Here is an 18,638-nt window from a genome sequence, read left to right on the forward strand (position 1 = left end):
ACAACTGTAAAATGGGTTTGTCGTTTGGCAGACCTTGCATGTCCATGTTAGGCATTTTTTGCATGCTTGCAAAAGCTAGGACTGCCCCTTACTTGTATGCTGAAGTTTGTAACCCTAAGCATATAAAAGGTCTCTGTTTTCTGTATTCCTCAGACTACCTCATTCAGTTGCTACGCCTTCTGTGTGACGTGGCCTCACTTATTAAATTTAATAAAGATGTCTTTTCATATTTTCAGCTTCTGTGCCAAGTTCTTTTTTTATTAGTAAGTATTCCCTGAGAATGAAGATTACAGTTCTTCAACCCGTCGGGGTTGCTTCTTGGAAGTGAGTTCAGTTAAGGGTGCCACAATTGTACCATACCCTTTCACAAAGCGACGGTAGTAACCTGTGAGGTCCAGGAAAGCTCGGACCTCGGTTTGGGTCTTGGGGGGCTCCAAGGCCATGATAGCCTCAATCTTCGCCTGGAGGGGCTGCACGGTTCCCCTGCCCACCAAGTGGCCTAGGTACACCACGACCCCTGCCCGATCTGACATTTGCTGGCCTTGATTGCCAAGCCAGCCTGTTTCAGGGCCTGGAGAACAGCTTGTAGATGACACAAGTGGTCCTCCCAGCTGCTGCTGAAGACGGCAATGTCATCCAGATAAGCAGCGGAGAAGGCCTCCATCCCAGAGAGGACCTCGTTCACCAGCCGCTGAAATGTGGCAGGAGCGTTCTTGAGCCCGAAGGGCATCACACAGAACTGGTAGTGGCCCTCAGGCGTGGAGAAGGCTGACCTTTCCTTTGCTCCATCTTTAAGGGAGATCTGCCAGTACCCTGAGGTGAGGTCAAAGGTACTCAAGTATTGGGCATCTCCCAGCCGGCAATGAGTTCATCCGCCCTAGGGATCGGATAAGCATCAGTCTTGGTCACTGAATTCAGTCCCCGGTAATCCACACAGAACCTTAGTTCTGGAGTGGTGCCCGGTGGGGCAGCTTTTGGCACCAGAACTACCGGACTGGACCAGGAACTACTTGAAGGATCAATCACTCCTAGTTCCAGCATCTTAGTGACTTCGCTATGAATGCTGGCCTTCACCTTATCAGACAGCCGGTAGGTTTTAGACTTCACTGGTGGGCTGTCTCCTATGTCCACATCATGGGTACACAGGTGGGTCCTTCCCGGGATAAGGGAGAACAGCGAGGAGTACTGCTCCAAGACCTATTGGCAGTCCCTACGCTGTTCAGGAGTGAGGGATGGGGAGAGAATCACTCCCTCCACTGACCCATCCTTTTCCTGAGACAAAAATAGATCAGGGAGAGGCTCACTTTCCTCTTCCTCTGCTCCATCAGTCACCATCATCAAGAGGACCCCGGGCCTCTCATGGTGGGGTTTGAGGGGTGTGTATCACTTACAACGCAACTTTTACGTCGTAATGCTGTTACAACGCAGCTATTACAACGCAGGATCCATTACAACGCATGGCATTACAACGCATGGCATTACATCGCAGATGCTATTACAACGCATACCATTACATCGTAAGTATTGGTAAGTATATAATTTATTTTAATTTTATTTAATATTATATAAATGATTTAATTAATATTAATTATAAATAAAAATAAATAAAAATATTTATTTATGTTTTTAAATATTATAAATTAAATTTATTATTTTAAGTAATTTTTTTAATAAATATGAGTATAGGAGTATATGTATAGGTGTTTGGGGGTACAGGGTGTTTTTAGGTTTCAGGGTAGGGTTTGGGTTTTGGGGTACAGGGGTGTTTTTAGGTTTCAGGGTAGGGTTTGGTTTTTGGGGTACAGGGGTGTTTTTAGGTTTCAGGGTAGGGTTTGGGTTTTGGGGTACAGGGGTGTTTTTAGGTTTCAGGGTAGGGTTTGGGTTTTGGGGTACAGGGGTGTTTTTAGGTTTCAGGGTAGGGTTTGGGTTTTGGGGTACAGGGGTGTTTTTAGGTTTCAGGGCAGGGTTTGGTTTTTGGGGTAGAGGGGTGTTTTTAGGTTTCAGGGCAGGGTTTGGGTTTTGGGGTACAGGGGTGTTTTTAGGTTTCAGGGCAGGGTTTGGGTTTTGGGGTACAGGGGTGTTTTTAGGTTTTAGGGCAGGGTTTGGCTTTAGGGATAATTAAATTATATTTACCATTTTTAAATTAATTGAAATATATTTAATAAATTAAATTAATTATTTTACATTAATTACATTTTTTAATTAAATTAATTAAATTAAATAATTTAATATTATTAATTTAATTTAATTTCATTATAAAAAATATGTACATTAAACTAATTACTTTTTTTAATTAAATTAAATTAATTACAATTTTTATTATATTTACATTTATTAAATAGATATTATTTTATTAAATTAAATTAATGACAATTTTTAAATGTCTTTTAATTAAATTATTTAAAAAAAATTAATTACAATAAACTAAATAACATTTTTAAAAAAAAGTCAACTTACCTATACTTACGATGTAATGCCATGCGTTGTAATAGCATCTGCGATGTAATGCCATGCATTGTAATGACATCCGTTGTAATGGATCCCGCGTTGTAAAATCTGCGTTGTAACGGAATGCGTTGTAATACAACGCGTTGTACTGACACCAATCCGTTTGAGGCGATTGGCATGGAGCACCCAAAGGGGCTGCCAGGGGGTCTTAAGATCCACTAAGTAAGTGGCCTTACCCTTCTTCTCGATCACCTCAAAGGGGCCTGTCCAGCGATCCTGGAGGGCACTCAGCTCTCCAGGTTCCATCACCCACACCTTCTGGCCAGGCTCCAACTCCACAGGGTGAGCATTGTGGTCATACCACTCCTTCATCACTGCTTGGCTGGCTTCCAAGTTGTCAGAAGCTTGCTTCCACAACTTAGCCATTTGGCTCCGGAAGGCCAGCATATAGCTCACCACATCCTGGGGAAGCTTCCTGGGAGTCTTTTCCCATCCGTCTTTTACCAGGCTGAGAGGTCCACGCACAGGGTGCCCATACAGAAGTTCGAAGGGGCTGAAGCCCACTCCCTTCTGTGGCACTTCCCTGTAGGAAAATAACAGACAGGGTAGGAGGACGTCCCATTTCCTCCGCAGGCTTTCAGGCAGACTTCTGATCATGCCTTTCAAGGTTTTGTTGAACCTTTCCACTAGACCATTGGTCTGTGGGTGGTAAGGAGTGGTGAACCGGTAGGTAACCCCACACTCCTTCCACATAGCCCGCATGTAAGCTGACTTGAAGTTGGTCCCCCTGTTGGACACAACTTCCTTGGGGAAACCCACTCGGGTAAAGATCCCCATCAGGGCCCTAGCCACTGCAGGTGCAGTAATGGCCCTCAGAGGAATTGCCTCTGGGTACCGTGTTGCGTGATCCACCAGAACCAGGATAAACCTCTGACCAGCTGAAGTTGGTGGATCCAATGGCCCCACAATGTCGATGCCCACCCTTTCAAAGGGGGTGCTAACGACAGGAAGTGGTTCCAGGGGAGCTTTCAGCTTCACCCCTGTTTTCCCACTGGCTTGGCAAGACACACATGTCCGGCAGTAAGTGTCGGACGCCACCTTCATCTGAGGCCAATAAAAGTGGGGGACAAGCCGGGCAAAGGTCTTGTCCTGACCCAAGTGTCCTGCCAAGGGTATCTCATGAGCCAGTTCCAAAAGGAAGGCTCGGTAACGTTAGGGAACAACCAAGGCCCGTGACGAACCGTGCACTGGTGCCTTGGGTTTACTGTAGAGGAGTCATCCTCCCTGTAAATATGGTAGTTCCCAGCAACGTTACCTGCTGCCTGGGCTTCGGCCTGTCGCCTCAGTCCCTCAAGGGTAGGGCCCTTACAAAACTCCTCCCTGGTAGGTCCCCCCTCCACATAACATTCGGCAGGGATTGGTAGGTACTCCAGTGAGACTACATCCCCCTCCGTGGACTCCAGGTCCATCACCTCAGGTGGCCTATCCATCTCACGAGGCTTGGATGTCGAGGCAGGCTTCTCCTGTCCCCGGTTCTTTCCCTTTCTGGCAGCTGGCTGTGCCTTTGTTCCAGGCTCCAGCCCTGGCGAACTCTACCTCCGGGTAGTCGCGGACCTTGTGCTGGCACAGGCCCAGTCAGGTGTACCCAGCATCTCAGAATGAGCCCGGTATTCCACCTCCTTCCAAGCATTGTGCTCCATATCATTCCCCAACAAACAATCAACTGGCACGGCAGGGCTTACGGCAACTCGAAGTAGACCTGCAACCCCTTCCCACTTAAATAGAACCTCGGCCACCGGGTAGTGACCCATTCTGCCGTCAGTCATCGTGGCGGGATGGAGTACATGTGGAATCACCTGCTCTGGAGACACCAGATGACTCCTTACCATAGTCATACTGGCTCCTGTGTCTCTCAGCTTCCCCTCTTTGGCCATTGATGGTGACCCACTGCCCATACTTGGTAGTATTTGAGGGCACCTGGATCTTAGGAACCATCTCACGATCTCCCAGGGACACTAAAGTGACTCCCGCCCACTCCCCCCCCTTATCTAAGGGCAACTCCTCCGCGAGCACTACACTAGCTACTCCCGGGGCTTTTCCTCCAGTGGGAGGGGGTGGTCTCTTTGGGCACTTGACATCACCTTTATAGTGCCCAACCCCACCACACTCATAGCAGCGGACAACCCTTGGCTGCTGACTATGGTCAGGATGAGGGTTTCTTGGCGGGTTAGCCTTGGGAATAAATCCTGTTCCCTTTCCCTGGAAACTGTTTTGGGGGCCTCTTGAGAACTCCCTCTTTTTATCTCCCCCTCTTTCTTCTGGGGAGTGCCCTGTCCGGTCCTTTGGGAATCCCCTCCAGTCCCCTTTAAGGACACCCGGGTACTAGCCCAGATGTCCGCCTCCACAGCAAGCTTCCGGGGGCTGGTCAGCTTGCTGTCCACCAGTTGTTGTCGCAGCTCGGGAAAACATTTCTCGACTAGGTGCTCCTTGAGGATAAGATCATACAACCCCTCGTAGTCCCCCACCTCGCTGCCTTGCACCCAACCCTCTAGGGCCTTCTTTGCATAGTCTAGGAAATCCACCCAATTTTGTGTGGCCAGTTTGTGACTGCTTCTAAACTTCTGACGGTACTTTTCGGGAGTCAGCCCAACCTTTTTTATCAGCGCCACTTTCATGGTGGGGTAATGGGTCTGCTCCCCCTGCTCTAGGGCCAAAAGTATATCCCTTCCTGCAGGATACATGTATTTGTACAAGCCACCCTCCCAGTGTTTTTCCAATATCCCATGGGCTCTTAAGGAGACCTCATAGGCAGCCAACCATTTCACAATGTCATCCCCTGCGCTGTAGCTGGCGACTACGTCCTTTGGCAAATAGGGTCTGGGTTCCCTGGTTGTGTCTTTGGATTCGCTGCCACCAACAGGAGTATTGGGAGTCCCTAATTGCAGGGCCTTGAGGTCTAACTCCCTAAGACTCAACTCATGAGCCATCCTCTTTTCCTTCCTCTTCTTCTCCAACCTAGCTAGCTCCCACTTCATCTGCCTTTTCTCTCTCCGGTCAGCTAATTCGGCTTCGGTCAAGCTCCTTACAGAGACACTACTGCCCTCCCTCGAAAGTGTCCTAGGACCTGTTAGTAGGTTCCCCCCTTCGGTTTGATACAGTACATCCACTCCAATGACAGTGTCCCGATCCCCCTCTTCCTCCTCCAACTTCCCATCTAAGTGAGCTTCCTCCCATGCCCTTAAGCTAGTTTAAAGTTCACTCTTTTTCGCACCTCGCTTGAAAAACACCCCCTTTCTCTGACAAAATTCTCTGAGTTGTGCTGCAGTATAGGTCTCCAACTCTTCCAAATCAAATTCCATTTTGCCAACAGGGTATCAAACAGCCACTTGGAAGAATTCAAGGAAGGGTATCACGTGAGGGCTTCCTCCACCCACCACCAGGAAAGAATTTGGAAAAGCAAAACTGTAATTAGGGAGTCCGCTAAGAGAAAACTCCAGGTGTAGGTCTGTGGAGCACACTAAGCTACTGCTGAGTGGACGCAAGCACAAGCTCTAATCCCACCACTGAACACCAATTATGTTGGAGTTGGGGTCACCAGTCCACAGGGGGTAGCCTGGCTCAGAGTAGGAAGGTCTAACCTCAAGGCAACATGTGCTAAGCTTGCGTCACACCCTCACAGGAACCCAGTGCCCATCCACTCAAAAATAATGACACTACACCAGGTTAGAAAAATACGGTTCACTTTTATAAAAATACTTTAAGCTTTCTTGTTTTGTAAGATACGTTATAGCTACTCACATCAGATACCTCCACCATTAACTTCTTGCATCAATAAATATTCAACAGTACATTGTTCTCTAGATTCAAATAATTAACCAATTACACTTCTTCTTTCAAGTTATAGCCCGTTCTTGGTGGTTTTAAGCAAGGCTCAATATAATTTTTTTTTTACATTAAATCAGATCCGCTAGCAACCAACTGTGGATCAGTCTGGAGCCCTCTTTTTACCACTTGCTCATGTAAATTTGCATTAGGTGCTTACGCAGCAGGAGCCAGAATAATTCCCTCCTGTTACGCTGGTATTACAGTCAATATCATACGAAGGTTCAAAAGTCTCGTGCTGCAATGGCCCCCAGCTTTACCTTACTTGTCCTGCCAGTTCAGGATCTCCTGACCAGCGCAACAGTTTGTCTAGGGACTTTATGGATGACTAGCCACTAGGACCTGTGGCTCCAGCTTTTGATTGCAAGTCTCTCACCAACCCTCAGATCCCCGCTTACTTGAGCCAAGAGCGCCTGTGTTCCGGTACAGCCGTCTCTGGCAGCTGCAAAGAGTTCACACTCCACCGTCAGCCTTTCCGTCCTGCGTCCGCTCCCTCTCAGGCCAGGCCACTCTACCTCAGAGCCCTCACTGAGGGGAGGACGCTCTTGCTGACGGAGTCTCTGTATTCACCTCACCCCGACATCTCACCCGGGCACTTCCGCCGTTTCCTTGCCGAACCGCGCTTCTGGGCCTGCGTGGGTGTTCAGTGGATTCAATGCGGCACCGCCTCTCTCTTCTCAGGCAACCGGAAGATCCTCCTCCGGACCCACTGGCAAACAGCAGCTCCCTCAATACCGCTCCGCCCCCTTGTGAGAAGTGTTCCACCCCTATGGGGCCTGCGCAGCAATGAGTCACTACAATTTCAATCTTCCGCTTATTCCGCTTCCAGCTCACAGCGACAGCAACTCCCGGGACACTTCCCTCACCGGCTCCTCTCTCAACTTTCCTCAATTGGGAGTCCCCACAACCCTTCCCTGGGTCGCCGCCAGACTCGAGGCAACTCTACCGATGGTCCCCAGCTCAGCGGACACACCGGCAAACAACAAGCCTAAAAGGGGGGGGAAGAACACCCTCCCGGTAGCGCTTCACGGCACAGGTTAGTGGGGACAGGTGGTGCAGGAGAAAGTTGTCAAGAGAAAGGGGAAGGGGTAAGAAAAAGGCTGTAAAGTTACCTTCGTCCAGTCCCTACCCTTCCGATACTTTTTCAGAATTCCTGGTCAGGTTACTTCAGCTGGATAGCGGGGCAGAACGTTTCCCCTCAGCTCAACCCACCAGCAGTCTCACAGATTCGGTTCCTCTTGACCAGTGAGGGCCTTATAGCCAGGGACACAGGCGTAAATAATTAGGGCCAGATCTATGGGTAGAGGGATGGTGACCGCAGTAAGGAGGCAACCCTTAAGAAGAAGTCAACCCTCTGGGTGTCCTAACCCCCTAGCACCACAGCCTGCACTCCAACTGACTCTCAGATGACAAAATGGCCGTCCAGGATTTGGCCTTATATACCCTTGGTCCCTTGTGTCCAGAATCAGCCAGAAGGTTCTAGATTCCTCACATTAGTCTATGGGCCAGTCCCTAAGATAAAGTTCACTGAAAGTTGACAGCCACCATTTTATATCACTGCGTTCACCATTTTGTGAGGGTGACTGGGCTTCAAACAGTTTTAAGGACAAGTTAACACCTAACCCCTTGGACAACATCAAAAATTTCCAGTGAACATAAAAAAAATAGAAAACTTAGGAGGCAAAAAGGAAACAAAATAAATAAATAATAGGAGGGACCACCTAAAGGGCCGCCAGGTCTAACAGTGGAAAAGTGCACAAGGAAGCCAGCTGAAAAAAAGACTGTCTCTTGTACAATGTTTAAACACAAAGAAATAAGTAGCACCTAAAAATAATGAGCAGTAGAAGCTCACAAGCAATTTGTCCATGCTCTAGTTTAGGGACAAACACACAAAGAGGAAGGAAGCTTATTACAGCTGACCAATAAGAGGCAAGAAAATGAGATTCACAATGAATTCAACCAGTGCTAAACAATGAGTGGCTTCCAAGCAAACTGTTAGAAAACAAAAGTTCCTGAAGAGGCACTGCATGCCCTGGCTAGGCAACACATAAAAAGTGCTCAGGACTGTGAGTGGAAATGCCCCAGCAACTAATAATTCAATTGAAACAAACATTTCCTCCTCAATAGCCAGGAAACTTTACATTCTCTTCCCTTCCTACAGTTTCATTACACACAAATAATATATAAAAAATATACAAATAAAATACCATACCCCCAGGATTCAGAAAAACATATGTCCAGTCCGTGTAGCAAAGTAGAGGTGAGTGAGCCATTTAAAGCTTGAGCCGGGCTTGAGACAGATGCCGGGCTTTGGCTCAGATCGAGAGAGATCATCTTGGAACCTCGAGCCCAAAATGAGCTAAACTTTCATGTGGCTTCTGCCTGACCGCCTCACTCTATCCTTGTGCACAAAGTTAAAAAGAAAGCATTAACATTTGAGGTAAAAAAAGACAAACAGATACCCATCTGGTGACTGATTTGTACAAAGTAAAACCAGAAACTCTGGGATTAATCCTAGTATCCCCGCTTAACCAAACACTGTGTTCTTAGGCACATATTTTGTTTTACCAATCCCACTTTCTCTTCATTACTTCATGTGATAATCGATTTTCTGTCAATAAAAAGAGCATTATGAACTGAGCTTAGGCTAAGATTAGATTGTGTTCACCCTGTCCTCCTTCTTGCCACAACGTCACACTATATCACATGATGAATCCTGCCTCGCAGTGCTGGTCGTATTAGTAGCTGAAATTCTTCTGTCCTCAGCTATTTTTTATACTCTTTTGGACTGAGGTAAAACACAGGTCAGAGTGAAGTAGCTCACAGAAAAAACATCTTAACACCTTGTGAGATAGCCACTCTTAGAAAACATGTTCCCCCGTAGCTCCTTTGAAATATTTTAATGCATACAGTACCCCAAAGGCGGCTCTTGAAAGATGATCATTTCAGAAATAATAATCACTAAGAGAAGGTAGGTGTTTGGTTTTTAAACAGCATCTAATACTGGTAGACAACCTGTTTCCAAGCAATCCTATTTTGTAGGTAACGAAGCTGAGTTCAGGAAGATCGGGTGATTTGACAAGGATCACACCATATTAATAGGTGGAGCGACCAAAATTAGACGTATTCTATGTAGGACAATGCATTCTTGGGGCAAGATCTTCTTAGAGTTTCTTGTTGCTCAAATGGGTGCAATTTCTGATATTTATATGTATATCTCATCTTCGTTACTTGATTTTGCACGCGAGAAAGTGTCACTCATAGCGTTGAAATGTCACTCATAATTACAGTGAAACTATGAAAATGTCACACATAGCAATATGAAACCTTGGCAGCTATGTTCATTACACCCTTATTGTAATTTGGCTATTCACTGTATAATGCATTGAAACAAGCAACCTTGTCCGTTATTGTAATGAGAATGTTTTAGCAGTAATATGCCTTTTCCCTCAATGGCAATGGACCAGCATACCTGAACAGCCGACTCAAATTCCACGCACCCCAAAGGACCCTACGATCAGCCCAGCTCTTCTACGCCGTGGTCCCCCGCACCAGAAAGACCAGATCGGGAGGCCGCTCCGTCTCCTTCTTTGCGGCCAAAGGCTGGAACTCCCTCCCGCACCACAGACAGACAACATTGCTCCCCTTCTTCGCAAGAAACCTCAAAACCTGGCTCTTCGAAAGACCCCCTCCTTGATGGATTGGATCCTGCCATCCCCCCCCCCCCCAACGCCATGAGACCCTCACGGGTTAGTCGCGCTTAACAAACCCCTGATTGATTGATTGAGCTTCCAGTCGGTGACCACCAAGGTCCTATTTGTGTCCGCTCTCGGTCCTCGCAGTTGGCGCACCCCATGAGCTAGAAATTGAGATGGATTTGCGCGCCGACGCTTAAAATGAACCTATAATGTGACTTATTAATTTCAAAGCTTTGGCATGTTAAAAAAGAGCACTTTTCAAGTTTTTAAGTGGCTTTGTCATATTTTACGGGGTGTTTGTTGTATGATTTACATGGAAAACATTTCTAAAGCTCAGCCTTTGCAAAGGATGCTCTTGTTCGGCTTTCCTTGTCAACAAGAGGATGTGGTCTGACGGCTAGATTGCCGACTTTGGCGCAGACAAACCGAGGTTCGAGCCTCTAGATCGCCTCCAAATCCTGTCATTCTGTGCAAATCATTTAATCTCCCCGTGCCTACGAAAAAAGAAAAAATATAAGGTGTTCTCGTGTAACGTAACCGGTGCTCGTGTTAAGTACTCCAATGCCCTCGGGTCCAGTTCGCATTCTGCAAAAAAAAATACGTATTCGGTTGCCCACCTCTGCAATAAAGCATCATGGTACCAAATCACTCAGAATTTATACAACGTGCTAACGAGCCTCTCATATTGACCAGCAGAGGTCAGTCCAAGGCCACAAGAAGCACTCCATAATCAACTCATGGCTTTGATCCAAATTCTGTACAGCAACTTCCCTATTTAATAAAGCTCCTTTCTACGTGGAGACGTTACTCGCACCCTTGAGCTTACACTGCCATACATGCTTCTAAAAGACTTATTTGGTGTCCGCCAGCACACCTTTTTTCACTACATTTCCCAGAAGGCTCTTTCTGCACGTAGGGGCGTAAACAATTTATGAGCCACTCCTTTTAGTCTACTACAGAAGGGCGTGTCCTCGGTGGTGTATGGAACTCCTTTAGCAACACAGTTCCTGGTGCAGGCGTCGAAGAAAAAGCGTGTGCTGTGACGTCATCACGGCACGCGTGCTGGCCGTTTGGCACATGCGCAGTGCGGAGAGAGCTGCTGGGCCGCCGCAGAGGTTCCTGTCAGTAGAAGAAGGTGCTCTCTGGTTGCCTGACTCGACGCGCGTTTTTTTTTGTTCCGTGTACTCATCAACCTCTTCCAGAGTATCAGTCCTCGCACCCCCTACATCGCTCCCTCGCGGAACCTTGTGAGAGCCGCTTCGGCCGGTGTGTTCGGGCGGCTATGGCCCTGAAGAGGATTCAGAAGGTGAGAGTGGATTCAGGGTAGAGGAGCGTTTTAGGAATCCTGCTGTCGCCAGTCGTTTGCCATCGTTGTACGCACTAATTTTTAGTCTGAATGAGAAACCTTATCCCACATGAATCAGTCTGCCCTCTTTCGGAATCATTGACCTCCCGGGAACACTGTCTGCCTTCTCTTATGAATCAGTGTCATTGCGCGTTACTTCCGCTGCAAAGATCACTGGTTTCTAATTCCGATGAGGACACGTTACATTGTTCTGCTTTGTCTGACCCCCCCCCCCCTTTTTCAGGAATCACTTTCTCCCCTTCATATGGGCCTCTATCTCATACACTCCGTGATTACTGTCCATCACCCAACCAGTCATCTATGGACATTACATGTTAACCAGCTGACGTCACGCTCCCCCAGACATGAATCACTACAAACTCCCAGCGGCCCAAGTTTCACAGAATTTCCCATGCCCCCTTCCCCTTAGGGTTTACTGATGCAAACCATTCCACCACAGATTAACCACTGACAGACCTATCCTCTTGCTGGATTACTTTGACGTGGTCCTCCTGATGCCTATCATGCGTCACACTTTCTCATTGGATTTCCAACCACTTCCTTTCCAATGAAATCATTAGGTGATGGGCTCTTGTCTGTAAATCACTTTCGGGTGGACCTGTAAACCAAACTGTCTTCTTTTCAGCCACAATCTGACATCCCTCCCTCGACTGAATCATTCCTGACTGACATTCCCTTTTATCCCTGTCTAGTAAATCTTCCCCTCTAGGTCACTAGCCGTCCAATAGTTGTCTACCCGAATACTTATAAATCCTTTTTTTTTTTTTTTGCGCCCCAGCCCCCAATTCTTATCTGACAACGGCACCCTGTGATCAATCTTTGGATCACAACCTATCCCTTTCTCCCATGAAGTATTGTCCCCTCTATCCTAGCACTGGTGTTGACCTGCTAGCAGTCACATTGTAGATCTTGTCGTAAGTGACATTCTATTTCTTCCATGTTTTGCTCACCAGTCTCAATATGGCATCTTCCTGCTCTTTGGCCCACCCTTATTCTGGCTGTTATCTTGCAGCTTCCACTTTGTGGCGCACCAAAATAGCCCTACTCTTTCCCCTTCCTTCAACACTGATCCCTCACAGGTAGCCTCTATTTGGCACTTTCCAGCAGTCCCTACCGCTAATCCTTGGTTGACTGCTGCTTCTTTTAGATCACCATTTAGCAGGCCAACTCTTCACAGTCCAATGCAACACAACCTGAGTGCCCACACTAATGGCGAAAGGCTACTGTTTGAGGTCCGATCTCTACAGGACTCGAAGCTTTAATAGTGAGTAGCAACAATCGTGTTGCAACCTTTGAGATCAGCCATCATTGTGGCATTGGGTCATATAAGGCCAAGTGTTCTGATTACAGTTCAAGTTGTTAATATTGCGATGATGTACGAAGCAGACAAACGTCTCTAAATTAGTTGATACGAGTTATTGCTATTGTGGTTGATGTAAGCAGTCTCCAGTTGGGAGCGCTATGTTTTCTGCTGGTGTCTCTAAAGTGACCTGTCATAAGAGTTTGGAGCTCACCACAAGACAAACATGCTTTTTTGTTAACAGTATTCAAAGTAATATTTTTTGCTCCTTTCATGTACCCTCAGACCAACTCGTGCCAGTCTATGATGGTATTGCGACATGCTTTGTTCAGTTAAAACGCTTCTGCGTATGTTAAGCCATTTGTTTTGTTGATGCATATTCAAAACACAGAAGTGAATGGTTTGCAGTAAACGTTTTTCAAATTCCTGGCTGCTGAAACTGTCCAGATTCACCCAGGATGTGTGGTCGAAAAGATTATTGTAAAACCTCCTTTCTTTTTTTTAATTTTTATTGCCCACCCTACCATTAAACAGCTGCACGAAGATGTAGCCATTCTTACTCTATTTGTGCATTTCCTAAAGAGTGCAGGTACGCAACTTTAGCGATTTTATGTAAATAATGAATATATAAACGTCTGGATTTCCGAAGTTTGTTGCTTCAGGATTTAAAGTATGGAAATGTGATTTTTGTCTGCGTGAGGGAACCATATTACATTAGGACCCAGAAGTTTGTAATTTTTGGGACTTTTTCATATCGTTTGCTTGTTGTTTTATCATTTGCAAACCTAGTTAAGGCCCTACTCGGTTGTCCTGTTTTTCATTGCTATTTTTGCTTGCATCAAAAGTGTTGGGTCTTCATTATCCCCATCAGTCTGAAAACAGTGTAACCGTTCTGGGATCTAACTTTGCTTTAGGGCCAACACAACAAAGTTTGCGTTCTGACCTCATCCTCTGTATCACCAACATTTTTAAATTAAGCAGATTGTAGTGAATTCTGTGTTTTAGGTGTTTAGCGTAGATAATCGAAGTTTGTTGTGCAATTTCGGTGTAGTCCCTTAAACAGTGGTCTTGCCTGCCAGACCTTCACTTTGAATAGTTTTAATGCCAACCCTAGATAGTTTGGCCAGTTCTGGCAATAGTAACATATCCAACTTCATCCCTCGCCCCATTTCGTCTGCAAAAGAGCTCATCTGATTTTGATTTGGGATTGCTAATAAAAACTAGTTTTTTTAAATTGGGGTATCATAATCAAGACTCTTGAGATTGGTTCTTATTATTTTCCCTTTAGCAGCATTTTGATATTATTTTCCCTTTAGCAGTATTTTGATATCAATGCTGCTATGTCTATGGTTCTGCTTCTGTTTCCCGGTCTCTCTTGTGGCATAAAAGTGATAACAAAATATGACCGGGCAGCAAAGAAAGTCATGTAATCGGTCCTTGAATATATTTAACTGGCTTTGATTATGTTTGTATATGTTTTAAAGGTAACACTTTCATTAGCTTCTGACAACATAACTTGGCCCTCGGAATTGCTTGTTGGTATCCAGTACTTGAGCCCCCACTGTTCGAGATGGGATGCAGTCCTGTTTGGTTTAGCCCGTAGTTGAAAAATCTTTTCCCCTAGTTTGGGATCGAGTTAAGCAATGTAGATTGCTATTTTAGGGTTGAAAAGCTTAGGGTTGAAAAGCTCATTCTGTGGTTCATAGTCAACAGCTCGCATTACTGCTGAGTTGTGGCCTGGAATTAATAGCTCGCATGGAAGGCCTATCAGTTTGGAATACATGAATATTGTTTTTGTAGCAAAGCAGCTTTGTAACTGTAAGTCAGTCCAGAGATCACACAATGAATTCTGAAACATTTTGTGCATAATGCACTTTTTTTTCTTCGGGTGTCCTTACAGGGGAGTACCAGTAAAATGTTTTGGTTACGAATTTCCTTCCTTCTCAAATATGACAACAGTGCTCTACCAGAGGTGACAATGTTATTTTCGTCCACATTCCTTGCCACGTTACATTAGGAACTGTTGCCCAGTTTTAGCCACTCCTTTTACATACATACTATTAAATTAAGTATTGATCAAATTGCACAGTGATTTAACATCACCTAACAAAAGTTTATAAATGTGCACATCTTTCTGAAGAAAAAAACAAGTTATTTTTTAAAAGAGTTGACCGAATAAAATATGTGGTCTCTGATTTTGTTAAAAATTGTGACCGGTTCCCCCACTCCGGACCAAGTAATCCGAACCGTCACACAAATGGCGTGCAGTATTATGAAATTCTCTTGGTCTTTAAGTCAAAATTGCACTTTACTGAGATATGTCCAGGAGCTGCTTATGCTCCCTTACATTCCGCGTGAAAATACCTTTTTCCACATACAAAAACTGCTGCCTGAAATGTCTCCTACATGGTTTCACTCGCATACACGAAGGAAGACTATTTTTAAAACTTGCAGAGGATTGTTAACGCACTATGGATAGAATGTCACAAGCCTCGGGTTTGGCGAGGCTCTCGGCTCCTGTAGCTGAAACTGCAGACTGGGAAATGCCCAACAAAGTCTTTTTATGCAACTGAAAGACTGTCAATGGTATGAGAAATCGATTTCCACCTTTGAAGTCCTGCGAAATAGCACTTCGATTATGGCCTTCCAATTTCTTCTTGGAAAGACATTATATTGGCTTAATTTGTTAGGGTTTCTTGCAGCAAAGGGAACATTCTAAAATTTAAGAGCACCAGCAGATCTGAGTGGTAAACGCAGATGTTTTTTGTAGCTGGTGCTCACACCATTCTGAACTACAAAATGAGATAGTAAATTAACTCCGTGGGCTCAGTTCTTGCTGTAGGATCAGGACACCTGCGACTTGGGAAAGAAATACTTTCACCAATAAAGTACTAAGAGGCGGCTCGGTTTATGATGGCATGTTAATACTAAATCTGATCTGTAATCCATAGTGTGTCTTCATAAAAACGGACCATTTCCTCCTCGTTGGTATCTTGTAATAAGCATGTCCTCTTTCTATGCTTCATCATTGTTGATTAGGAGTCTCTGAGCAACCTCCAGTAAATGAACTACAGTCTGAGGATTTGGCTCTTTGAAGCTTGACTGGTTGGGCCTGTTCTCTGTTCATTTGTATTTCTAATTCAAACAGGTGACCAAAACAAAGTGGATAGTCTTGCTGATCTGCAAAAAAGTACGTGTCTCTCCTTTGCCAACCTCCAACTCAGTAATTGATAATTTGAATCTAGGTGGGTTAGTGCTTCTGATACCACTCTTGGTTTTGAGCAATGTGCATTCTGTGCACAATGTGCTCTTTTATACATTTTGCAGGGATTGTCCTAGCATTGTTTATGTTGGGGAAATCCTTGCTCTTTTATTATTATTTTTTTCTTTTTTCCAATTTTGGGTATCCAATGTTTTGCGTTTGCACTCAAATTAAGGTTATTGGCCACACTATTGGGAAAGGCCCCTAAAAACCTGTGCTCATCTCTGCCTGTTAGGTCGAAGGAAGTTTATGACTGGAAAAAGTAAAAAAAAATATATAAGAAATGGGCATATGGAACCCATGGCTATCTTTGTTTTCCTTTTGTTAAAGGTGTCTTGGAGCTATTAACGGTATACACTGTTTCAGATTTACCAGAAAAGCTTCTAAAGCCTAAACCAGAAAACGACGAATCCTTGTTGCCTACTTAAGAAAAAACCTTGATCTCTCCAATATGACATAACCTAGCCACCAGCAGTTCATAAATTCTTTTGGGCACTTTGCTTCTTTGAAGATTATTTGTCTATTACATCACAGCAGCACCCATGTGCAAGAATAGTCCTAACTCACTCAACCTTTGCTTGACATTTACCACAATGCCCTAAGTGTAATGTTTGGCCTAGGGCAGCAGTAGCTAGCATCCTCCTGAGATGGCCATATCCTTGCCAGGGTTTGTAGGATATCTACAGTGGGTAAAATAAATGTAGTGAAATGCTGTATAAATGATGCAATACAAAACATCCAAATGGGAATCTTAACATACTCCATTTATACTAAACATCTGGCATGATTCTGGTCTTTGTGGACTACTGGGAGATATCTCTGCCTCAGGAGGACTTAATCTCTGCCTGAAGATGTCACACCCAGATTCCTATAGCAATCATGCCTGCCCCCGGTACCCTATTCATTTGAGTGCCGACAGCTATCATTGAAATGGTAAGGAACTGAAATAGCATGTTGCTCTTTAACCCCTTCGACGCTCATGACGAGCTGGGCTCGTCATGCAGTAGCCTCCTGCTACGCTGATGACGAGCCCAGCTCGTCATGAATAGTGGTATCTGTAGAATCCCAGCACAGGAGAAAAATCCCCATAGCGTTCAAGGTGTTAAGAAAGTATGAGGTATTTAAGTAGCTGGCAGCACAACAGTAATCCAGGGTCCATTGTGTCTAAAGGTGTGGACTATATGATACTTAGTTCATTGCTGGTATCTGAACACCTTCAATGCACAGTACAGTAGGTAACAATTGATGGATTGTCAACTCATTTAGAAGTGTTCCTGTTGCAAAGGAGATACTGTACAGTAAGGCAATGTGGAGCCTGCATTGATTTGTATAACATGTATATAGCACTTAATTTCCCTTTGTGTGGTGCTAAAAAACTTGCCTGCATGGGCCGCTTTCTACACCATGTAGGGTGTTTGGTTGGAAGGGTGTTTGTTGTCTTTGTTTTGATTCTATGTGGGAAGTTTTTCCATATCGTGCGTGAGAACCACCGAGGTACGATTATCGTGTTGTGGGACTCGTTACTTTGCACTGTGATGGATGAGGAAGTGTGGCATTTCGAATGATTACATTCCCTGTGAATGTTTTTTTTAAAATTTTATAACAAGAATAAGGGAACAGTACAGCTTGTTGATGCCACAAGACAGGTAGTTTTGACACATTTTTTGGCATAATGCAAACCATATAGCTCAATTCAATTTCATACTGATCAACTGCATTCCATCTGGATAGTCCTGGGTCTCTACACATTGAGCGTTTACTTCTTACAAAAAGGCACTGGTTCTGATAAGTCATTATTCTGTACACTGCTCTCTTGGTCGTTCTTTGTGCTTGGACTTTCTTCATTCCTAGTAAAAGTATAATACAGTCTACTCGAACTCAAGTAGGCATTTGTGAGAGACAATCAATTGATGAAAGTTTTCATCTGCCATATGGGGCAAATCACAGAACTGGTTTTCCTGCATCGAAACTCTAAAAGAATGGCTTAGAAATGATTTTGCAAGCACACACCTTTGGACACTGTGCCAAGAAGAAATTTCACTTCAGCTGCTTGCCCTTCAACCTGGTGTAATACACAATCAATGTGGACAGTTCATAGCTGCAGGCTTTGAGAGAAATATATATTCCAAGATTAGAGCTTCTTTAAAAGCATTCTGAAATTGCAGTTTTTGCCTTCAGATGAAAAGCCCACACTTGAATAACCTGAAGCATTTTTGACAAAATTAAATTACTTGGGCAGTTGACAATTTTTGCTGCATTCTTTGCTTGTGGGAAACTGGCCCTAAAATGTGAGCAGCACAGGGTGACATGAGACCCAACAGACAACATTGTTACGATTTGTTATATATATATATATATTTTTAAACTTTTGCAACCATGGGGTGTTGTCTCATTCCATTTGTCCAATGCAAACTCTGCTATAGAACCGTCCCCTCCAGTAGAATATTTTACTGTAACGTTCACCGTAAGGGAAAGAAGAAGGATGTGTAAGCTGTCTGCGCATTTTAAAGCACACTCCATTATCCTAGTCAGTAGGAGATTCCATGTCTCGTCCGTGAAGTTACTTTGATTTCTCTCCATTTACCTATAATCGTCCGATATTTAAGACATGGAAGAGTTATAGCAACGTAAAAATTATACAGATTATTTTATTTAGTTCTTGAAACTAATGTGCCTATGGCA

The 18,638-nt window shown here is 44.7% G+C and overlaps 1 protein-coding gene across 1 annotated transcript in view; it reads left to right on the forward strand.

The window, feature by feature from the left end:
* Positions 1-11,090: 11,090 nt before the first annotated feature.
* The window catches only part of UBE2D4 (ubiquitin conjugating enzyme E2 D4), a 309,227-nt gene continuing 301,679 nt past the window's right edge, over positions 11,091-18,638 (forward strand). The window contains 2 exon segments of the mRNA XM_078666739.1: positions 11,091-11,195; positions 11,197-11,334. Coding sequence (XP_078522865.1) covers positions 11,106-11,195; positions 11,197-11,334 — 228 coding nt within the window. The 5' untranslated portion in view covers positions 11,091-11,105.

The sequence above is a fragment of the Lissotriton helveticus genome, chromosome 11, assembly GCF_964261635.1.
Source record: "Lissotriton helveticus chromosome 11, aLisHel1.1, whole genome shotgun sequence".
Lineage (NCBI taxonomy): Eukaryota > Metazoa > Chordata > Amphibia > Caudata > Salamandridae > Lissotriton > Lissotriton helveticus.